Source organism: Rhineura floridana, chromosome 5 (genome assembly GCF_030035675.1).
Source record: "Rhineura floridana isolate rRhiFlo1 chromosome 5, rRhiFlo1.hap2, whole genome shotgun sequence".
In the NCBI taxonomy this organism is placed as follows: domain Eukaryota; kingdom Metazoa; phylum Chordata; class Lepidosauria; order Squamata; family Rhineuridae; genus Rhineura; species Rhineura floridana.
This window is the reverse complement of record NC_084484.1, coordinates 5,197,972-5,222,989: the sequence shown is the minus strand read 5'-3', so window position 1 is coordinate 5,222,989 and position 25,018 is coordinate 5,197,972. Positions and strand designations below refer to the sequence as shown.

The 25,018-nt window shown below is 41.6% G+C and overlaps 1 protein-coding gene across 11 annotated transcripts in view; it reads right to left on the bottom strand.

Annotated features, from left to right (window-relative positions):
• Positions 1-25,018, bottom strand: part of ENOX1 (ecto-NOX disulfide-thiol exchanger 1) — a 611,398-nt gene that overhangs the window by 175,602 nt on the left and 410,778 nt on the right. For 9 of the 11 annotated variants that reach the window (XM_061629891.1, XM_061629898.1, XM_061629899.1 and 6 more), the window contains 3 exons: positions 19,631-19,804; positions 18,164-18,370; positions 9,264-9,497 (listed from right to left, as the gene is read on the bottom strand). In XM_061629891.1, the coding sequence (XP_061485875.1) occupies positions 9,264-9,497; positions 18,164-18,370; positions 19,631-19,804 (615 nt within the window). Of the gene's footprint in view, positions 1-9,263; positions 9,498-18,163; positions 18,371-19,630; positions 19,805-22,481; positions 22,641-25,018 lie in introns of those variants that run through there. The other 2 variants (XM_061629901.1, XM_061629900.1) reach the window with 2 other exon arrangements.

Here is a 25,018-nt window from a genome sequence, read left to right as displayed (position 1 = left end):
TGTTGCCCCCTGACCATGTAGAACTGGTGAGGGGCACTTGGTTCACCCCTTAAAGGTGCTCTTTTTCAATGTTTGGAGGAGCAATAGGGATCACCTCATTCACTCTGCTGGTTGTTGCCTACCAGCATGTGGATATGGTGGCAAGTACTTCCTTTGTTGATGGAGAGGATTTTCTGAATGGGGGCATTGCTCAAGTATGCTGTGTGCACAAGTAGAGGGAGGTACATATGAATGTTTTATCTGTGTGTATGTGGGGGAGGGGGAGAAATGTATGCAGTGTGCACAGCCTAGGTGAAGCTGACAAGGATTGCTGCCTAGGTGAAGCTGACTGCTTGATGGTCCAAAAACCATTTAGTAAGTATCCCTTCTGTAACATGTCAGCTCATTTCTTTTTTTCATGGCTGTAGGTAATCCAAATTTGTTTCAGGTCAGTTAGAAGATAACATGAGTCTAGACACTGAGTCTAGAATCTAAGTGAAAATCCACTCTACTTATATTCTAGGTCAGGAGTTGCCAACATTTCTGGACCAGAGGCCATATTTTGAATGTTGAGAAAGCGCTGTGGGCACCAGTCACAAATGGCTGCCATGGTGAACATGGCATAAGACAGTGTTACTGCAGTGGGAATCAGTCACAAAATCACTGCCATGGAGTGTGATGTAACACAAAATAGTCACTGGCTTAGTTGGCTTTTTAAAAATATTGGAGAAATTCATGGAGGATAGTCTATCAATGGTTATTGTCCATAATAACTATCTATCTTCAGAAGATAGTATATTTCTGAATAGCAAATACTGGAGACAAACAACAAAGAAAAGCTGTTGTGTTCATATCACACTGTGTGTGATTTCCAGAGGCATCTGGCTGTCCACTATTGATGCTGGAATAGATAGACACTTGGTTAAGTGCTCTACAACGACGACAGTGGTCCATCATGTGTATTTTAAGTCCTCACTTTGTCCTTTATTTGTTTCCCTCCCTTCCATTGTTGTCTTCATTTTATTTTATTTAGAATGTATGCCTTTTTGGACAGGGACTTGTTTTTATTCTTTTATTTTAGGTATAGCGCCATGTGCATTTGATGGCACTAAATCAATCAATCACTAACAACAACAGAATACACCCAAGACATTTTTCTGCCGAAGCTGAACCTAAAGGGCACCCTCCCCACCAACTCCTGACTCCATTCTTTCCATTTGAAGCAGGTTGCTGCATTCTGCTGCCTGACAAGGCTGGCCCCACATCTCATATTGTTGAGTACAAGGCTATGTGGACTAACTTCAAGTTAGTCCTACATTTTTAGTCAGGTGTTGTAAATATCAAGAAGAAGAAAATATCTAGAAAGTTTTAGAGCAAATTAGTGGATTAAAAAAAGGATGTTTTCATCTGGTCAGATAGCTCATGCTTGATACAAAGGATTGAAGCTTTTTCACCATTTTATGTTCTGTTTTGTTATAAAATGGTTAGCTTTTTAAGCAGCCCTTCTGCATAGGAGTGGCAAAGTTCGTGGGAAGGTTAAATATACACAGTTAAATTCTGCACAGGACAATCAAAAGTTTTAGAGAGGATTTTTTACTCAGAAAGTTTTGCAATGAAGAGTCAAACGTTCATCCTAGAAACCTGGTAATTAAGGGGAAATGGAAATGTAACTAAGACTCTGCTCTCCTGATTGGCTAAGACATTGGGAGGGAGAGTAAAAACATTGGATGTAAGTTGAGTTGGAAAATAGGGTAGGTAGTGCAATGTGTAGGAAAGCTTAGAGAAGCACCGCAGCAGACGGGAGCAAGGAGAGGTCCGCATGGAGACCCAGAAGCTGAACTGCAAATTGATAAGTATTGGCTTGATTAAAGAAACAGCATTGGAGAGGTCTAGCTGGATGAATTTGTTTCAGTTTATTTTTTATTTACTCTTATGGGTAACTACTTAAACTGTAATATTAGTTTTTTTCAAAAATTCTTTAACTTGTTGCCTTACTAAAACCCTAAGCAAGGCCTTGTTATTCTGAGGCCTTGTTATTCACCCATGCCTAAGTGCAGTACCACTTTACTCTGTATAGGGAGTAGGTTGGGCCAGTTAAATTCCAAATGGTTAAAGGAATGTTTAGTGAAGGCAGGGCGTGGGGGGGGGAAGAGGATGACAGATCCACATGGTGGCAATGGTGAAAAAGAGAAGGAGGGTTGGGCTTGACTAGGGTTGCCATATTGCCCGGTTAGCTGAGTTTTACCCGGATTCTTTGCATGCCACCCGGTGCCTGTTTAGCCCCTTAGGTGGCCTGGATTCTCAGCTTTAATTTAAAAAACAAATTAAGTTTCTAGGTGGTCCGGTTCTCGAGATATACATAAAAACGTCAGCCTGATGTTAAATCTTTCTTTAAACAGTACCTTATAGCACTTTGTAGCTTTAACCCCACACGTTCAAGATTGCAGCCAATCAGTGAAGCCAGGGTTGGATTTGGTTGACCTGAGGCAGTGTCTAGAAAATCTCATTGCAATGCCAGAAAATGGTGGTTTCCCCCCCTGTTTATCTGAAAATCTCATAAATTGGGTAAGTATATTCACTAATATGCAAAAAACCTTGCGGTTTAAGAATGTACCTATAGCCCACAGATATTTCTACCAAACTTTAAAAGCAGGGAAATTGGGCAGCTATAGTGAATGCACCAGGGGACCTGAACTCCTCTCTGAGATACTGTACTGCCCTACAAAGTTGTCAAAATGCAAACACAATTTGCGTTGGTTTTTCACAGTCCAATCCACTTGCTGTGTAGCTTGGAAGAATTTGGTAACATGTGCCTCTGAGCATATGGTGAGTGGTGGCAACACCTGTAATCAGCCCAAATAATAGACTGTGAAAGACCAAGGCAAATTGTGTTTGCATTTTGACAACTTTGTAGGGCAGTCCAATATCTCAGAGAGGAGTTCAGGTCTCCTGCTCCCCTGGTGCATTCAACTATAGCTGCCCAATTTCCCTGCTTTTTAAAGTTTGGTAGAAATATCTGTGGGCTATAGGTACATTCTTAAACCGCAAGGTTTTTTGCCTATTAGTGAATTTCCTTGCTTTTTAATCTGGGAGGTAAGAAATGGGATCCTGTGCAAGTTTGCTGAGAATGGATTGATCATTTGCATGCCTATTGAGTTAAGTGGGATTTATACACACACACACGGTAATCATGCTTAGGATAGGTGAAACTGACCACAGGGGATGGGGAAGGGAGGAGGGGGAGGAGGGAGGGGTGGAAAGGCAGAGGGGAGGACTGGGATGGGAGCAGGCAGGAGGGAGAGGGGAGAAGAAGGACAGATGCAGTCTTTTGCATGTTTATTGAGTTCAGTGGGATTTACTCCCGTGCAATCATGCTTAGGATAGGTAAAACTGACTGGGGGGGAGGGACGGAGGGCTGGAGTGGGCAGGGGAGGCGGAAGAAGGAAGAGGGGAGGGGAGGAGGCAGGGAGAGGAGAGGGGAAGGAGGGAAAAGGCAGGTCTGATCATTTGTATGATTTGAGTTGAATTGGATTTACTCCTATGCAATCATGATTAGGATAGGTAAAACTGACCAGGCTGGGCCTGCCAACCAAGACGTCTTCTGCATCTTTCACAGTTGGGCAGGGGGAAGGGACAATTCTACCTTGTGGTTTTTCCCATTGCAATGTTGCAAGAACACCTGCACTTGGCTGACTTTCTCTTCTCCTAAAGATACAGGATCAGTCTCAGGCCCTGAACCTGGCAACCCTACCTCCCACCCAAATTTAAAACAAAGCTGTCCCTGGCCACATCCACACCAGGCCTCTATTACACTTTGGACAATCATTATTTATTTATGTATTTATTTAGTCTATTTATATACCGCCCCATAGCCGAAGCTCTCTGGGCAGTTTACAATAACTAAAAACATTAAAAACAAATATACAAATTTAAAAACACATCTTTTAAAAACAATTTAAAAGAATTTATCAAAGCCAATCATGGCTTCTCTCAAAGAATCCTGGGAAGTGTAGTTAGTGAAGGGTGCTGAGAGTTGCTAGGAGATGCCCTGTTCCTCTCACAGGCCTTCAATCAAAGTGGCTGACTGTTAACCATTCTCTCAGGGGAATAGGAGTCTCCTCTCAACACCCTTCACAAACTACACTTCCCAGGATTCTTTGAGGGAAGCCATGACTGTCTCAAGTGAAATCAAGTCTGGTGTGGGTGTGGCCCTCTGATTAGCCAAGCCCAGCAGCTGTGAGGCTTTTAGAACACTGACAGTTGGTCCTTACTGAGCATGCCCCACGTTATAATAGGCTTCCAGCCAAAATTTCTTATATTAATTAAAAATCAACCAGGCATTTTTTAAACTTTTAAACTGCAGTAGATGAAGGTCAGAGTATGGGGCAAGGTCAGTATTAGGATTACAGGTACTCTGTGAACATGGCTGATTTTTAATGAATTTCAACAGATTATGAGAACTCGCAGAAAAAAGTCCAAAAGGGCTCTGAGTTTTTCTCTCTCTTTTTACACTTTGAACTCTTGATTCTCTCTGACTGTTTTGTGTATTGCCATGAAAATTGAGAGGGTTGTTAAGCAAGCGTTTCTGAGTTCAGAACTATAAGTTTTGTAAGGTTTTGTTTTGAAATGAGCTTATGGGAAGCCTCAGAATGGCATGTGGGGGTATTTTCCATTTAACATTGCGGAATGTGAAAAATCTATGCTGGCTATAGTAATATACAGCCACTCTTGTGGCTGTATAATACATTTCAGTTTTTTTTCCTCTTGTGTGCAGGAGTCAGATCCTGGGCAGTGTTTTGAAAACCTTCCCAATAGTTGCTTTTGTAAAAGCAATACTAATCCCATATGGCCAGAGTAAATCCCATTGAATTCAATAAGACTTACTTTGGCGCAGACATGGTTATGAATGTGCTGAAAATCAATGGGACTTTGGAGTGAATGTAAAAAAGAATTGTGTTTATGTTCTAACTCTTTCTGTTCCCCCTCCAGTCCTATTTTAAAGCAAGTAGGCAGGGCTTACTTAGGTATTACAGTTTTTATTCTGTAGGAAACTAATACTGATTTTTTAAAAACTAATACTGATTTTTCTGCAATGACCAACTGGTTTGACAATAAACTATTATATGGGCTGTATGTATATACATCTGCAGTGTGTGTGTGCATGCGTGTATGGAGTGTTTCCAAAAACCCTGTGCGGTAGGGTTGGAAACCAAGGCAGCTCACAACAAGAAATAAAGCCATTTAAAATCCAATAACCATAAAAACAAGTATAAACTGTTGGAAAACAGCGTAAAGTGGCATGATTTGGAATTTTGGGTTGTGTGAATGAAGTTGCTTATCACTTGAGGTTGCAGTTCTGTCCCTGTTTGAGTAAGCCCCACTGAATACACTGGGACTTGCTTCTGAATAAATAAACCTAGGATTGCACTATAAATATCTTTACAGTTTGTGTAAATAATTTATTTATTTATTTATTTATTTATTAAATTTATATACCGCCCGACTAGCAATAGCTCTCTGGGCGGTGAACATAAAATAGCATAAAAATACAATGAATAACAAAATAATACTAAAATACAATCAACAATCCAATACAATAAACATTTTTAAAATTAAATCAGTGTAACTTAAAATGCTTCAGAGAATAGGAAGGTTTTGACCTGGCGCCGGAAGGAGAGCAGAGTCGGCGCCAGGCGTACTTCCTCAGGGAGACTGTTCCATAGTTCGGGGGCCACCACTGAGAAGGCCCTAGATCTTGTCATCACCCTCCGGGCCTCCCTGTGAGTTGGAACCCGGAGGAGGGCCTTCGTAGCAGAACGTAGTGCACGGGCCGGTTCATATCGGAAGAGGCGTTCCGCAAGGTATCGTGGTCCCGCACCGTATAAGGCTTTATAGGTTAATACCAACACTTTGAATCTATCCCGGAAACATATTGGCAACCAGTGCAAGCTGCCCAGAACAGGTGTTATATGCTCGGACCGCTTGGTCCTTGTCAGCAATCTGGCCGCCGCATTTTGCACTAGTTGTAGCTTCCGAACTGTCTTCAAAGGTAGCCCTACGTAAAGCGCATTACAGTAATCCAAACGTGAGGTTACCAGAGCATGTACCACTGATGTAAGGTCCTCTTTACTCAAATAGGGACGTAGCTGGGCTACCAACCGAAGTTGGTAAAACGCATTCCTAACCACCGAGGCTACTTGAGCCTCAAGTGAGAGGGAAGAGTCTAAAAAGACTCCCAGACTACGAACCCGGTCCTTTAGGGGGAGTGTAACCCCGTCCAGGACAGGGTATATATCCACCATCCGATCAGAGAACCCGTCCACCAACAGCATCTCAGTCTTGAATAAATAATAAATATATTTGATAGTCATCCTTATATAAATATTTCTTCATTTATCATATTTTTGGTTAGGAATCCTGACTGGTTGTGAGATGCTTAGTTTTCTGCCTTACCCATAGGAATCTTGTTGTGGTTGGTATGGTGTTGCATTTAAGAAATCATGGTACGAAATGGCCTGAATCAGTATAAGGCAGATTCCTCGGTTCCTAAAAGTGGGAAGAGACTCAAGGGCCACAGTGACTCTAACATTTATTGATGTATTTTTATTTACAACATTTATATACCGCTTTATTGTACAAAATCTCAAAGCGGTTTACAGAAAGAATTAAAACAATAAAATTATTGGCAAAAGCGGTAACAACAGATACTTAAAAACATTCAAAATAATAAAACCAACAATGAGTTAAAAACAGATTTAAAAACACAATAGCTTCCACATGCCTGGAAAGGCTTGCCTCAAGAAAACTGATTTTAGCAGGTGCTGAAAAGAGGCTTCTGCCTAATGTCAATAGGCAAGGAGTTCCAAAGCGTAGGTGCTGCCACTTTACAGGACTGATTTCTTACAACAGCAGAACAAGTACTGTACTATGTGGCACCCATAACATGGAAAGCACAGCTTGAACTTGGCCTGGTAGCAAATCAGCAACCAATGCAGATTTCAGAGCAGAGGTATTATGTGCTGATAGGATCTCACTCATGTCAGCAATTGTGCTGCAGCATTCTGCATTAACTGCAGTCCCCAGGTCAGGTTGTGCTGCATGGGGATTTCTGTGACCTTGGCTGACTGGCTGCTAGGATTTTTTTAGTTTTGGTTTTTGGTTATGAATCCTGACTAGTTGTGGGATGCTGAGTTTTCTGCCTTACTCATAGGAATCTTGTTGTGGTTGGTATGGTATTACATTTAGGAAAGTGTTTTTTTTTCCTATTTGCATTTCACTTATCTTTAACCTCACTCCGTTACAGCCATAGAAGCAACAGCAGCATATGCAAGGTAATTAACTCCCATTAGTGATAAGAGCAAGAATTTATTTATTTATTTATTTATTATTTCAATTTATATACCGCCCTTAGCGAAATAGCTCACAGGGCGGTGAACAAACAAAATAAAATACAATATATCATAATAAAAATACAAAAACATATACAAACAAACAACGAAAAGCACAGCAAAAACAAAATAAATACTACAAAAATTAAAATACAGATTAAAAGATTAAAAAAGTTAAGAAGATTAAAATGCCTGGGAGCATAAAAAGGTCTTTACCTGGCGCCGAAAAGATGGAAGTGTAGGCGCCAGGCGTACCTCTTCGGGGAGGCTGTTCCACAACTCAGGGGCCACCACAGAAAAGGCCCTAGATCTCGTAACCACCCTCCGGGCTTCCCGATGGGTTGGTACCCGGAGGAGGGCCTTAGATTCTGAACGAAGTGAACGGGTAGGTTCATAGCGAGAGAGGCGTTCCACAAGGTATTGAGGTCCCACGCCGTGTAAGGCTTTATAGGTCAAAACCAGCACCTTGAATCTCGCCCGGAAGCAAATAGGAAGCCAGTGCAGACGCGCCAGGACAGGTGTTATATACGAAGACCGACTGGTCCTCGTCAATAATCTGGCAGCTGCGTTCTGCACCAGCTGAAGCTTCCGAACTGTCTTCAAGGGCAGCCCTACGTAGAGCGCATTACAGTAATCCAATCTTGAAGTTACCAGAGCGTTTTAATTAAAACAAGAGGCTTATGAGTACTTTGAAGAGGACCAGATATTTATTTTCTTTCTGAGCCCAGGACTGGGTCTTTCATGATGCCCGGGGGGGGGGGGGAAGGAGAGTAGTCGATAAGACAGACATCCTGGCATTGGTAATCTAATTATAATTTATAATTATTATTTCAATTAAAACAAGAGGCTTATCAATACTTTGAAGAGGACCAGATATTTATTTTCTTTCTGAGCCCAGGACTGGGTCTTTCATGATGCCCGGTGTGTGTGTGTGTGTGGGGGGGAGCAGGAGAGTAGTCGATAAGACAGACATCCTGGCATTGATAATCGAATTAGCAAGGTATGTGTGGGGTTGTTGTACACTTCCAGGCTCAGTTTCATTTTGAGTATGGAGGTGGAACCTGTGTAGATGTGGTTGATCAAAGGGAGAAGAAATTTTGAGTTAAGCAAAGCTCTGCTTTTATAAAACCTAAGAAACATACAGTACTTTGAATGTCTGAGTGCCTGCACCAGTGAAATACTGGAGGAACTTGTAAAACTTGCTGCAACAGTATTTAGAACTGAGCATGTGGTGTGAAAGACTCCTTTTCCTAACATTTTGGCTTCTTGTTTTTCTCCACCCACCACATCTCTGAAATATATCGTATATGGTTAACCGTACTGCTGCCCTGACTTACTTTGTTTGTTGCTATATTGTGTTTTTATTATGTTTTTATATTGATTGTGTATTTTTATTATTTTTATTATATTTGTAAGCTGTGCTGAGCTCTGTTTTTAACAGCAGAAGGGCAGGATATAAGTCCTCTTAATCAATCAATCAATATTCCATAGTGTTGGAAACTAGAGTCTAGGCATTTAAGGCTGAAAATGTTGCTTTTAAAAAAAAGATTTCTCACATCTTTCCCCAGTTTTTGGTGGTAATTCCTAGGCACAAAAACAAAACAACTGGACAATCCAAATATTAATATGCAAATAATTTGCATAATATGCAAATTGACCTGCCCGGATTTGTGGAACTGGAATATGGCAACCCTAGGCTTGACTGATATGCTTCCCTCTCTTCCCTCTCATAGTGCAGGCTAAAACCTGTGTTGTCACACAGCTTTAGCGCCACAAAGGGAAATAAGAAAGAGGCCTGTTTTGTTGCATGCTAGCATGAAATACTAACTATCTTCTTGTGACAGAGTTGTAGGTTTATTAGCGTTCTGATAATACAGTTGGAAAATGTTCCATTACCTTTCAATTTTTCAGCCAGCAAAGTTGCTTCATGTTCGGAGTAATGCATTATCGCTGGAGGAGATGGAAGCCGCATTCGATCTTCTTCCATTTTACGCCTGTGACGTTCCTCTCTAGCCAGCATTCTTTGCTTACATTCCCATTCATAAAAGTCATCTCTTGCCTGTGCAAAATCAACATGAAGTCGACCTGAATCCTTTTTGTCTGTGCTAGATCCTAATCTCATGCGATAACCTGAAAACAACAAGTGAAAACATGTCAACTCTTCCTTCCTTTCTTCATGTTAGCACTTTCAGAAAATTGCTTTAATCAATTCTTTTCTTATTCACTCTTCATCATGTCAATGACTTAATGTTCATATTAAAACACTGGCTTCTGAGAAACAAGAAGTTACACATACACACACACTCCATCAGACATAGGAAGAGATAGGACTGTAGGGCCTCTCAGTTGCCTCAGTGCCTCCTCTCCTTTACATTCCAGGTCATTGCTAGAAGAACTTTATATCTAAAAACTATTACCTGAGTTTGCTTTCTTCCTCCTGTCTCTCAGTGCCTTTTCCTTTTATGTCCTCTTGTAGACTGTTAACCTGAAAGCGGGGACTGTCCTATTACTGATATTTTTTCTGGGAACTTTTTTTCAGCTGAAAAGTGCGTTAAAATTAGTGTAATAAATAAACTCACCCATCTACATTTTAAAAGCACTTATCACTTTTATTGAGCCCAAAGTGTTGTAGCTATTAGAAGAAAACAGACTGATATTGTGATATAAGTCTCTACTGAACTGCTTAAGGCATCATTTCACTGTGGGTGCTTCCACACAGCAATTTATTGTAGACTCAGTGCTCCTGATACATGCAAGGGTTTTGTTTTTTTGCATCATCCTCATGACATTGTCCTCATCAAAATGCCATATCTCCATTTACCATTTCTGAGTGGTGTTTTTATTTATTGGTTTTCTGTGGAAACACTAACACGTGGTTTACATGGGAAAATAATAAGGGGCAGCATCTTAATGAGGCCAGTGTCATGTGGACACTGCAACATCTGCATGCATTAGTACAATAAACTGACACATGGCACCACCTTCAGTTAAAATGAACTTTTTCTTGCTGTCTAAATAGCTTTGCTGAACGATTGGATTGTTCCCTCTGTCTCATAAAAATATTGGGAAAGCTTGATATAGCTAACCTTCCACCTAGAAACTCACGGTACCTTTTAGCTCAATGTTTTGTAATCAGTTATCTGCCAATGTAGTCAGTTATTTGTTCATCTGCTTTACACCTATTTCTCGAAGGAATAGTAAGGGTTTTGTTTATTGCCAACACTGCTAATCTTGTTTTTGTCTGTGTTCTATGCTCTTATACCATATCATTATGTAAATTTTGTAAATGTTTGATATTTTAAAGTAAATTAGTTTTTCTAAAGACCTTTTCTCAGGCCTTTCCCCTTAAATATTTTTACTGTTTAAAACCTGTTAGAACCCACCCTAAGCTCAGGCAGGGACACTTCCTTCATGGGAGATCTTATACTGCCTAGGTAGCTGGTAACCCAAATAGCATGGCATATGAAACTCTCCTAAGAGGGGTGAAACCTGAACCAAAAAAAGCAATCAACATCATACATTTTGGATTGAGCATTACAAAGTTTGGATCAACTAACCCCACAATACCTGGGAGTACGCCCATTTGAATTCGTTGGACTTACTTCTGAGTAAGCATGGTTAGGATTGCAGCCTTAGTGGCTCATCTCTTAAAACAAAATGAAGAAACAGAAGGTTTGGGGTACTGACAGAGGTTATGAGGATCATTTCTTTTGATTTGTGACTACATCCAATAGAGACCTGGATCCCACATGTCAAAGCATCCCACATGTGACATCCCACATGTCAAAGCATGCAAAAATCCATCTCACGGGTTGCCCCCAGATTGTCACTATTTAGGGAGAGGGATTTAATCACAATTTAGGTTTGAGCAATTAAAGTGGATTAAAGGGCTCTGCTGCTTTGGTGCACAAATCCTCTAAAAAACTACAGATATTTTGCAGTTAGGAAAGTGATGGTGAAATGCACTACAAAGTGTAGAATAGTGATTGATTGACAGGGAAAAATATAACCTCCGTGCAAACAAATCAGGATGAATGCTCAGTGAAGAAAGGACCTCTGTATAGAACCTCTGTATAGGTTTTGTGCAAGCAAATCAGGATGCTCAATAAACAGGTCACCTGAACAAGCCCATCAATTCAAAAGCTCCAGATTAATTAATTAATTCTCACATATCCCACCACATCCTAAAGTGTAACAGAATTTTTTTTTAAAGCATTAAAATCCATTTATGTATATGCAAGCTAATAAGAAGCAAGCATGAATATATTTTACTTTTCTCCATCTGCCAGCTTATCATTGACCTCCAAATGCAGGCCCAAACACATGCAGTTTAAGCTGTTTTCAAGGGGTGTTCAGACATTCCCAAACATTTTAGAAAGATGAATGACATTTCTGTCCTGAGGCAGATAGAATACCCATCAAATTGCCTCTGCCTGAACAATTATGCAACTAAAACAGCAGTGGGGAACCTGTAGCCCTCCATATGCTGTTAAATGCCAACTCCCATCAGCCCCAGCCAACATGTCCATCAGTCAAAGATTATGTGAGTTGTAGTCCAGCAACATCTTAAGAGGACCACAGGTTCCCTCACCCCTGAACTAAAGAAAGCTTTGAAATTGTGCACATTTTCTCTCTACCCCAAATCATATATCAGTTTACAACCTGGGTCAACAGGTCCCCTCTTCTTCAAGTAAGAAAAAAGCAAAACACCTTCACCGTGGCAATACAGTAGGCCCCACTCATACGGCAGGTTAGGTTCCAGACCCCCGCTGGAAAGCGAAAACTGCCGGAAAGTGGATCAGCTGTCGTGCGGGGTCTGGAACCTAACCCACTGATCGCACTGGAGGAGGAGAAGATCAGATCTTCCCCTCCTCTGGTGCTATCACCTGGAGTACACAAGTCTGACTGCCCCCGAGGAGGAGAAGCTGATCTTCCTCTCCTCCAGCGCAATCAGCTGGAGTGCGGGGAGCTCCAGCCCCCCCTCCAGCTGGTCGCCCTGCTGGCACCGTATTAACGGAACACTGAAAAGCGGGGCGCCGAGAAGCAGGGCACTACTGTAGTGGCCTCTCATGACAATGTTAGGTAAGAGGAGACAGAATAGGACTTGCACCAATAAATGTTTATTACTTCCTTTGCTCAGTGAAGGGCTCCTTCTGCCAAATTGGCACATAGTGACACAAAGTGAAAACTCAATCCTTGTAACACTGTTACCATCACAAACCTCAGTGAAACATAAAGGACTTTGCTAGCAGAGCATTTCTCGGACTGGGGTGTGATTTACCTTTATATTGTAAATGACAGCAGTAGGGCTCTATTCTAATGTAACATGAAGATGCAGTTGCAATAAATTATGTATTCTATTTTTATGTCTCTTGTCTATTATAGGCTTGGAAAATTACACTCTTCCATTGCCATTTCAGAATGTTTTATGTTTGAAAACATAATAAAGATCATCTAGGAAAAACAGTAATTCAGTGTAATTAAAACAAAGCGTCTGCCTAACTCACAGCAGCTCCTCTGCCACACTAGAATACAGTCAGGGCTAGAACTTCAGCACAGTATTCTACAAAAATGAAGCCTGGGAGGACCCAGTAGATGCCAAGCTATTTCTCCTTTCTGGTTAAGAATGAAGATACGAGGGAAACATGCAGCAACTTCCCCCTCATGACTCCAGAGTAAGGCCTGGTTTACATGTACAACACAATGAATGGGAATGAAGTAGAAGTGAGTGAAAAGGAGTGTATCCCTTTAGACAACACATGGGGAATATCTACTTTTGAATTAAAACTCCTTACAAATAACCCCCAAGCACACCAGGGAGAAAAGTTCAAGCCTATCTGCTGTTTTGCCTGATGGCTGTTTTTTTGTTTGTTCACCGAACTTTTTAACATAAGGGAGTTTGTGAAGATTCAGGACCTTAACCTTCCCTACCAGAAGAGGCACCTGACAATTTAGAGGACAGAGAGAAGTTGAATTCCCGACTACCACAGCCAGTGAAGCAGCCAACTCACTAGAAACTTCCATAGAGTAGGAACCACCCCAGGGAGCCTTCTAGCCTCCACTTGTGAAAAAGTATCTCTACCTTCATCTTCCATCTGGTCACTCCTCCTCAGACCCACGATGCAGTCCAAGAAGACTCAACCACCACACCAAGCCCAGGAACTGCAAGAGGCATTCAAACCCCTTCAGGGTGCAGGCAAGAATAGTAGAGAATGGTCCATGAAACTGTCAAGCAGGGTATCTCCAAGGAGTCATGCTTCACATAACCTTCTAGATACAAGACTACATAACCCATAGCTGGTTCCAGACTAAGACGAGCCTGATGGATCAGGCCAGTGGCCCATCTAGTACAGCATCCTGTTTTCACAGTGGCCAACCAGATGCCCACTGCAAGTCTGCAAGCAGAATCTGAGCACAAGAGTCCCCTCCCCTGCGCAATTTCCAGCAACTGGTATTCAGAAGCATGTTGCCTCTGATTATGGAGGCAGAGCATAGCCATCATGGCTAGCAGCCCTTGATACCCTTATCCTCCATGAATTTGTCTAATCCTCTTTAAAGCCCTCCAAGTTGGTTGCCATCACTGCCTCCTCTGGGAATGAGTTCCATAGCTTAACTATGCACTATGTGAAGAAGTACTTTCTTTATCTGTCCTGAATATTCCAGCATTCAGCTTAATTGGAAGTCCATGAATTCTAGTGTTGATAAAGGGAGAAAAACTGCTCTATTCACTTTTTCCATGTCATGCATAATTTTATAAACTTCTATCATGTCACTTTTTACTCACCTTTTCTCTAAACTAAAAAGCCTCAAATGCTGCAACCTTTCCTCACATGGGAGTCACTCCATCCCCTTGATCATCTTGGTTGTCCTTTTTTGAACCTTTTCCAACTCTACAATATCCTTTTTCAGGTAAGATGACCAGAAGTGTACACAATATTCCAAATGCGGTCACACCACAGATTTGTATAATATCATTATGATATTGGCATAGCCACTCTGTCTCTGCCAGGAAAAAACATTAACATTTCTGGAAGTATATCATTTAAAAATGTAATATTACAGAGATTAAAGGGTAAGCCTAGAAAATCTTTTTAATATGGGCAAGACTCTCTAGGCTTGCCTTTTAATCTCTGTAATAGTAACCCTTTAAATTTTCTTCCACCTTGTTCCTTTCCCCTGCTCACTCATTTGTGATCTCTCTCTCTCTCTCTCTCTCTCTCTCTCTCACACACACACACACACACACACACACACTCTCACACACACTCTCACACACACTCTCTCTCTCTCTCTCACACACACACACACACAAATGAAACTGGATAAAAGCAGAAGATAGCAGAAACAAAGACAGAATGGCATGGCATTCCAGTTTGATAGAATGTAATCGGGTTGGAACCAACAGATCTCATCCCTAGCCACTGGCAGTCCCTGAACTGAGTACCCAACAGGTACCTTCAAACCCACAGCAGACAGTAACTGTGTATTGATGTGCCTGTCCCAGGCCTTGATGCAATTTACCAAGTGCATCAAGCAGATGAGTCCAGGAAGCCCTCTGGCCCCTGCAGTTCAGGCACCTTCCATCCTAAGTGCAGTTCCTGGTGAACCAGAAGACAGAAGTGGATGTTCTGCAGAAAAGAAGATGCATACAAAGCACCCACAGAAGCATCTGTTTCTGCTTTGTCGCAGTTGATTCTTACACAAAATGCATAGCAGCCAACTGGTGATGCCATTACAAAATGGCAGCAATGGCAGGGCCCTGGGATTGAGAGTGTACCCTACCAGACTCTCCCTGCATATTGGAAACTCAGCAGCCTGGCGCGTCAATATCAACCTCCATGGCCAGCCCATGGCCAGCCCATGTCTGCTAAGGGACTGACAGACTTATTTAGCAATTCAGCTGGACCACCTGGGCTAGCTGCTAGTACACACCAATGGCTTCCCACTTATGTGGCACCAGTTTAGTATGCACCAGTTGCACCATAGCTTGGTGCAATGGCATTATGATATTAGCAGTTTTATTTTCAGTACCTTTGCTAATGAGGGAATTTGCCTATTTCACAGTTGCTGCACACTGGGTTGACATTTTCATTGAGCTATCCACTACGACCTCAAATTCTCATTCCTGGTCAGTCACTGGTCATTCCTGATCAGACCCCATGAGAGTGAAGTGAAATTAATGTGAAATTAAGAATTTTTTTGCCCTGACACGGATCACTTCACACTTGCTCACATTAAATTGTATTTGCTATTTTACTGCCTATCTGCTCAGATTGGAAAAGTCCTTTGGGAACTCTTCACAATCTCCTTATCCTGCTTTGGCAGACCTTTGACTCCCTTGTTGTCCAAGGGTCCAACCGCCTCCCTGGATGGTGTCCTGCTTTGAACTTATTTAAAGATTTTGTTGGTGGTGGTTTTTATGTTTTTAGCAATGTGCTCCTCAAACTCTTTCCTAGCATCCCTTATTGTCTCCTTGCATTTCTTTTGCCACAATTTGTGTTCCTTTGTATTTTCCATTTTTTGAAGGAAGCCTTCTTGCTTCTAATAGCTCATTAACCATGCCGGCATACTCTTGGCTCTGGTGGTACCTTTTTTGATCTGTGGTATATACTCTAGCTGAGTTTCTAATACAGTGTTTTTAAACAACTCCCACACATTTTAGAGTGAGTTGACCCTCTGGACTTTGTCTTTCAACTTTCTTTTTACCAATTTGTTCATTTGGGGGAAGTTTCCTCTTTTGAAGTCAAATGTGATCATGTTGGATTTTCTTGGCAACATTTTCTGTTGACATGTATTTTAATTTAATAGCACTATGGTCACTGCTCCCAATCAGTTCAACAGCACTTACATCTCGCATCAGGTCCTTGGCGCCACTTGAGATTAAGTTCAGGATCACCACCCCTCTCATCAGTTCCATGGCCAACTGTTTTAGGGCACAGTTATTTGGGGTATCTAGAAATTTTATCTCTTTGCCATGATTAGAACACATATGTAGCCAGTTTATGTCAGGGTAGCTGAAGTCACTCATTACTACAACATTTCCTAGTTTGGATGCTTCTTTGATTTCATTTTTCATCTCAAGATCTCCCTCAGCATTTTGATCAGGGGGATGATAGAACATCACTATTCTTGGGGCCTGGTGTCACCACCCGCAATGATTCTGTGGAGGAGTCTGTCTCTTTGGGGGCTTTGGGGACAGTGCTAGATCAACACTTACTGCTCCTTCTGTCCTGAGCCTGGTATTTGGCTTGACCTTGCAACCATCCCCTCAAAGACTGTGTGGTCTGTCCATTTGCTCCCTGATGTGTCTTTACCACACCTTGCCTAGAAAGGGACACCATTATATGACCTTTTGCTGTCTGGACCTGAATCATTCTGTCTTGCAAACCATATCTCTAGCTTGCCCTACCTTGGACAGCCACTGCCAGTCAGAGGAGACAGTACTAGGCTAGGTAGGCTAATGCTCCAACTCAGTATAGGGCAGCTTCACATGCTCTTCATTGGACTCTGTGAGTGCAGATATATGATCATGTTAAGACGTGGGAAGTACTCACCTGTATTGTACTTGTAATGTATGCTAATTGTCTTTGATATAACAGAGATTTAAAACATTCTTATGCTAATTTATAATGCCTCACCCTCAATGATGCACATGAAGTGTCAGTTGAGGGTGGGAGCAGGTTCTTCCATCACACAGGATCCCATCTTGCATTTCTACTTAAGCATATGACAGTTTTACATGCATACTCAGGATTCCTCAGTCAGAGTAATATTGATTGGTGTTCTTCATTTTACAACCACTTGCTTCAGCACCAAAAAATGACTCATAGTGCCTTGTAGCTTGACAATAGATGTAAATGAACTGTAATTAAATTGGAACTATCTGTGCAGCAGTCTTCATGGTAATTGGAGATTGTACACAATGCACATGGCACATGCCCCTGAATAGCCTACTGTTCTTTGTCTGATCAATAACAAGTAGAGAAATGCAGTTTACATTTGTGTCTATATAATAAACACATCCACAGATGTGTGCCTTAAGTACTGATCAATCCATGTTGAAATGGTCATATATTTGTTCCCTGTGTTCTTAGTTTTCCCTTGTCTCTTCTGTCCTTGCTGTGCTGTGGACTATCTGTTCTTCATCAGTTACAATGCCTGATTGGATTAGTGGCCTAGTTCTGAGCTATGGTCTGCATGGTGATTTTTATGTTAAAACACCTGTTCAAGTGGGCAATATTCTTGGATGCATTTTATGACTGCAGCTATAAATATTTTGCATACTTCTGTATTTTTTTTTTAAAAACCCACAACTTCGCATTTTCCATATCCTGACTTCCAGTAGGAATTTAATAGCCTAACAAGACAAGATCAAGACTCATGTTTGGCTTAGCTATTTTCATTAAGTTAGGAAGCATTGATTGGCACTGGACTGGAGAGAGAGAGAGAGAGAGAGAGAGAGAGAGAGAGAGAGAACACAGTACAGGTGATTGATATCAAAATCTGCTTTCCTGACTGTACAGGGTTAGTACCATATATTGATAAACCGTATGAAACAAAGATTTCCTGGTAGCATTTGGGGAGCCTTTCTTCTCTAGTGAATTATCACCAAGCAGCAGGAAACAGGGAAAAGTTGTGGAGAAACAATTATGATTGTGCCCTTGCAGTTTCTGTCCCAAGCTCCTGAGCTCAGTAAACACTTGCTGAGATAAAGGTTAAAGAAAGTAAGCATATTAACATCACAAAATACAAATGAGAAGCCATGAAGAAAATCCATTAAAGAATGTGATAAGTACCAGAAAGGTAAATGGCTTTATCAACCATGAACTCTTCAGCAAAACGAATGTGACAAAAATTCTTCTTGCTCTTCCGAATTGCTGTGATATCCCCACACTGCTCAAAGACTTCCTGAATAATTTCCTCTGTAGCATTTTCTGGTAATCCTCCAACAAAGACAGTTTTACATCCAGGAGGTCTCTCTCTTGTTGAAGGTGGTGGAAGATCTAAGAGAAAAAATGGAAGTTCACACTGGGAGACATGTCGATGGTGGCTTTGCTTTCTTTATTACTCAACCCTGTATTTCATGTCAGACAGAATATAAATTGATTAGAAGTTTAACAAATAATCTGAAAAGCATCTAATGAGATCAAGCCCTCATAGAACTGATTTGGGTATTATAATATTAATCAGCTGACACCACAAATGTTTGCCATTAAAATGTTAACTTTGCTCTCAGTGTTATTTGCTGTATCATCTCCAATTAATCGAAGCTATTTAGGCAAAGATCATCACAATGAATTTAATTTTAAAAAGGTAAAAAATCATTAAAATGACACAAAACTGTAACGTAAAATTCTACATCTGTTAATATATCAGGTCAGTGATCTATTCTGGCAATCTATCAGGTTTGCTTGGAGATGGGCATTTCTCTCTGTAAAAGAGCCCCTGTACTGGAGACATATTTGTCTTTTACGGCCAGGATCTACAGGCCTGCACAACTAGTCCTCCACAGTCCAAGGGTTTTTCAAAGAGTAATCCCCCATCTGCTGAAACAGCAAGGTGTTTTTGAAACTGAGGGGACTTGCCACATTAGTTTGTGATATGGCATAACAATCTGATGTCCAAAAAACAAGAGTAAAAGAACCACGCTGGATATGAACAAGCTACTACACATGCCTAAAGCAGATCTTTGGATCCTAACCACTGACCACAGCCCACATATACACTATATTTTGCCTGGTTGATGCCTTGGAATCTTAGTTCACCTGGTATTGCAAAGACATAGTCTGAAAATGCAGAACAGCAAATGCCTTTTTCTGTGTCGCAGCAAAATACAGTCCTACAAAATGTCACTACATGGTGGAGCCAATTGTTTGTCATGGTGCCCCTTTTTGGCCTCCTGAGCATCTCTTAGTATCTCCCATTTGCCAGAGGTTTAGCCAGTAACTTAAAACTGAAGAATGCACACCCATTTTGATGAATATCTATCCCATGTCAGCTTTTAATGAATGCTCAGCTATTTTGCAAGGGTGTCTGATAGTATTGCCAAAAGAAACCTTGAAAAATGTGTTCAGAAGGATTTCCAAACAGCTTGCCTAAAGCTATCCAAATTGTGAGATAATTTTCCCTGTTGAAACATTAAGTGAAGGAATGATTGCCAGAAGGGATGGATAGATTGCCTGTGTTACCCTGGGTAAAACTACTTAGGGCCTGAACTGGTCTAGTGATTTTGAACATTAATTAAATTAATCAGCCACACTTACTTGGGTTTGGAGGGAAGAGTGTACAGCTTTTGCAGTGAATTATCTCTTTGATGACAGGCACCTCTGCCAGCGGAGGCTGGGCTACTAATCCCATACTTGGCAACATGGGGTTAACTGGAGATATTCCTGTGACCATGTTAATGTTTGGATCAAAGCCTCGCACACAAATTGAATCTGAAAATGTAGAGAATAAACTCACGGTTTTATAAACTTCTAAATAAATTTTAGCCTTCTTGTAGAGATCACCTTACTTTAGACTTATTTTTAAGGCATTATTGTTCACACACACATACCAAAAATCTAAACCTTAAACTAATCTCCCTTTGCATTTCAGCCAAGCCTTCCTTCTAAGGGGGAGAACCCTAAGAAGGAATAAAGAAGGAAACATTATATAATTTTAGATATTGCTGTGACTGAGCACATTAAAGTGTAAAACACAGTGCTATAAATGGTTTGTTGGAATACAACTATGTGATTCACAATGTCACTCTGTTGCTTACATCCACTTTTCTCACATGGAATGTAAAAAGAACATCAAATAGCAAAATGGCCCAATAGTTATGGTCACAAACCAGGAGGAAGATGTCCTGAACACACCCCAATCAAATTAATGAGAGCCATGCAAGAGGATGATAATCTCTTATACAGGTTCCATTCTTTTCAGTGGTGCTGATGCAGGAAAACATCTAATTAGATTGTGCCCTGCATTGATGAAGAAGGTGTGAAAATTGGAGGGAGAAATATCAATAATTTAAGATATGCAGAAGATACTACTAGCAGAAACCAGTAATAATTTGAAAGGAATGCTGATGGAAGTTAAACAGGAAAGCGCAAAAGCAGGACTACAGCTGAACATCAAGAATACTCAAGTAATGACAACAAAAGAGTTATGTAACTTTAAAGTCGACAACAAGGACATTTAACTTGTCAAGGATTATCAATACCTTGGCACAATCATTAACCAAAATGGAGACAATAGTCAAGAAATCAGAAGAAGACTAGGACTGGGGAGGGCAGCTATGAGAGAACTAGAAAAGGTCCTCAAATGCAAAGATGTATCACTGAACACTAAAGTCAGGACCATCCAGACCATGGTATTCTTGATCACTATGTATGGATGTGAAAGTTGGACAGTGAAAAAAGCGGATAAGAGAAAACTCAACTCATTTGAAATCTGGTGTTGGAGGAGAGCTTTGCAGATACCATGGACCATGAAAAAGACAAATAATTGGGTGTTAAAACAAATTAAACCAGAACTATCACTAGAAGCTAAAATGATGAAACTGAGGTTATCCTACTTTGGACACATAATGAGAAGACATGATTCAGTAGAAAAGACAATAATGCTAGGAAAAACAGAAGGGAGTAGAAAAATAGGAAGGCCAAAAAAGAGATGGATTGTTTCCATAAAGGAAGCCACAGACCTGAACTTACAAGATCTGAACAGGGTGGTTTATAACAGATGATATTGGAGGTCACTGATTCATAGGGTCACCATAAGTCGAAATCAACTTGAAGGCACGTAACAACATTGTAAAGCTGTTTGATGAACACACTACAGAAAAAACTATTTCAGACTATTACACTTTCTGTAAGTTTAGCAAAATAATATTTCCAATAATTTGTTCTTGGAAAATAAATTGTTTCTCTGACTCACACAAACACATAAGAAGATAAACAGAGCCCTGCTAATCTGAATAAAGATTCATCTAGTCCAGCATTCTGCTTCTCACAGTTGCTAACAGATGCCTCTGAGAAGCCCACAAGCATCACATGAAAGCAATAGCCACCCCTGCTGTTGCTGCTTGAGCAATTGGTATTCAGCCTTTGGACATAAAGATTGAATGTAACTATCAAAGTAATAGCCTCCACGAATTTGCCTAATCCCTTTTTTAAAGCCATCTAAACTCTTGGCCATGAATTCAACATCTTAAAGCATATCTTGCGTTGGCATACTCAACAAATTAATTTTGCACTTTGACTGTCCTAAATATCCTGTCAATCAGTTTCACAAAATAAACTTGAGGTCTCATAATTACAAGAGAAGTAATCTCTGATACTTTTGTTTCTAGGAATTTGTATGAAGGGTAGGATATAAATTCCTATTCTAAATAATAATTTTTTTAATCCTGGTGAAAGAAAGCAAAATGAAAAAACTCGGAGAAGAACATATTTTGCTGCTACAGTTTGCATCAGTACCACTGATTGGAGAGTGAAGCAGCCAACTCAGACATGATTTTGAGTGTCATGAAAGGATAGCAAATTGTTAATTTTTAAATGTATTATTATCGTATTTTTACCGGGGGGGGGAAGGTGGGAAGCATTGTCTGTGTGATTTTCTGTCTAAGGTACCAAAATTATTTGTTCCTTTATTTAGGGCATTTGTAATCAACAAATCAACAAATGCCACCAATCAACAAAGCAATAAAATAGAATTACCAACCAAAATTAAAACAATCAATACATAAAATTAAGACAAACAATACATACATAGACCAGCATTTAAAAGCATTAAAGTCATAGTTGTTAAAACTATGGACCAGATGGGGTCCATTGCTATCACAAGATGATGGTGGGGGCTTCCCTAAGGGGCTAATGCCCCTGCCACCATCTTGGTTGATGGCAGGCATGTGGACTATGCACACACATCATTCATACAACACAAGAGGCAGGTGGGGAACACAGGCAGGCTTATTAGCCCTGCACTGCCTGTATGGGGGGTATTGGGCTACAGCACCACGGGCCCGCAGCAGCCTGGTGCCCAAGGGCCTAGTTATGCCTGGTGCCAGCCCCGATCTGAAGCAAGCAAATTCTGTCATTACTGGGGATTACTATAAAGTGAGCCAGTAACCTGCCAACTTGCTTCATTCTCTGACTTGTTACCATTTTTGTCCCAATGTCCTTGCAAGATTATAGCTCGTGCAGAAGAACTTCATAGGTGTCCTGCTCTGTGCAAGCAAGGCAAGTCCTGAAATGTAAGTGTAAAGCAGGGCTCTAGGAACACAAAGCTCTGAAGTTGCTTTGGCAAGAAACAAGCTGAAACTGAGCCCTTACATAGCAGCAGCAGCAGCAGCAGGTGCAGCCTAATTGCTAGAAGCACCTTCACCACTAGAAGCTGCTGTCCTTAAAGGAGGGGCTCAGCTGTCTCCAGTAATCTCCTATCGTGATGGAGCAAGGGAGCCTCAGGTCTTCCTGGGTCTTCTGGAGTGGAGTCCTCTGGGAGGCACTGGCGCCACAGCTTCATCTGGAAGCAGTGGTTCTGGGGCTGGCCCTGTGTGCCCTTTCCCTCCAAGCAGGGCCGGCATTTACAAATGCGGGGCCCTGTTGGGAACCTGCAGGGCCCCTATGCTATAGTAGGGCAGGAGCTTCAGAGCCGCCCGCCATTCCCCCGCTTCACCTACCTTTCTCTCTGCTGTTTATTGCAGCTGCGTGTACTGCACACGCAGGTTTGCCATTAATCAAAATGGCGGCCAAGGTTTCCCTAAGGGGCTGAAGCCTCTGCCGCCATCTTGGTTGATGGCAGGAATGTGCGTGTGTAGCATGCATGCGTGCCATCAACCAAGATGGTGGCAGAGGCTTCAGCCCCTTAGGGAAACCTCAGCCGCCATCTTGATTGATGGCAAACCTGCGCGTGCAGTGCGTGCAACCAAAAAAAACAGCACAGAGTAAGGTAAGTAGAGCCGGGGAATGGCAGGCGGCTTGGGATCTCCCACCCTGTGCCCGCGGTACCAATCGTGCTGTGAATCGCAGAAGGGGACTGCCGGGGTCTGGGCATGCCTGGAGCCAGCCCTGGCCCCACTTAACCTTTAAGGCACAATTCCCCCACAAGCACGGGCCCCCCGCTAAGCGTGGGGCCTGATTGGGCCCAATCGGTCCAATAGGTATTTTGCCGGCCCTGCCTCCAAGTTTGGAGACCTCACCTCCACCTAGGGTTGCCAGGTTCTTGGCCTGAGACTGATCCTGTATCTTTAGGAGAAGAGAAAGTCAGCCAAGTGCAGGTGTTCTTGCAACTCTGTAATGGGAAAAACCACAAGGTGGAATTCTCCTTTCCCCCTGCCCAACTGTGAAAGATACAGAAGACCTCTTGGTTGCCAGGTGGAGACCAGAGGTGATCTCAGAGGGAATAAAGAGGCATCTGACTCCTGGTCTCTGACACCAGGAAGAGTCTTGCTGCAGGTTTCTTACTTTTTCCAAAATTGGCCATCCAGATGCCTTAGGCAAGCCCACAAGCTTTCTACTGTTGCTTTTTTTTATCACCTAGCAATTGGCATTCAAGGACATAGTGCTTCTGAATTTGGTGGTTCGCTTAGCTAAGCAATTGATAGACCTATTCATCCATTTGACTAATCATCTGAGATAGGGGAAGGACCATAGCTCAGTGGTAGAATATATGCCTTGCATGCAGAAGGTCAGAGATTCAATCTGCAGCATCTCCAGGTAGGGCTAAGAGAAAATCCTTTTTGAAATCCTGGACAGCAGCTGCCAATCAGTGTTGACAATATTGAGCTAGGTGGACCAATGGTCTGACTCGATATAAGGAAGCTTCCTATGTTCTTAAGTGATCTGAGTCAGTAACCATCACTGTATCTTGTGGCATTTAATTCCATATTATTGATTATGTGTTGTGCAAAGTAGTATTTTCTTATGTCTGCCCTGAATCTACTGCCAATCTATTTCATTGGATGACTCCAAGCTGAATGTTATGAGAGGGAGGAGAATTCTATATCCATTTTTTTCACACCATGCATGATTTTATAAACCTTTATGAGATGTGTGATGGGGTTCTACATGATTAATGAGAAATGGGGCAATGCTGCTGATACTGTCAGAATTGCTCTCTATTGAGATGCATAGCAAAGTTGTGTAGCGCTGCGGAATGGAGAGTATTGAGCGAGCTTAGTGTGTGTGTATGAATCTTTGCTAAGATTCTACCTTCCCTGCAAAATAGTCAGACAGAAACTTTAAGCTTTAAAATAAGAAACAACTACTTTATTCTGGAAGCACATGCTTGATAGGAAAGAGTTCTATATCTAACTTAACTGGCTGTGCTGGAGCAACGAGCACTGGTCCCAGTACTCGCCCTCATCCTGTTTGAGAGGAGAGACAAAGAGAAGATGTCTGCTCCCCTCTCGAGAGAAAGAGAACAACTGAGAAAGGCGGGAAGTAACTGAGATTAACATTCCTTTGCTTATCAGCCTAGCAGGAAGGGAAGAGACGGCAGGATCAAAGGGACAGGTATAGCCTCAACCAGCAAGAAGTCTATCTCTCTCTAGCTACACTTATTAACCCCATGCAGCCTCAACCCACCAAGCTGGAGTTGAACCTCATACAGTCCAACAGATACCTCCCTCACCCCCAGTGTCATTTGCCTCCCTGGCCCCATCTCCA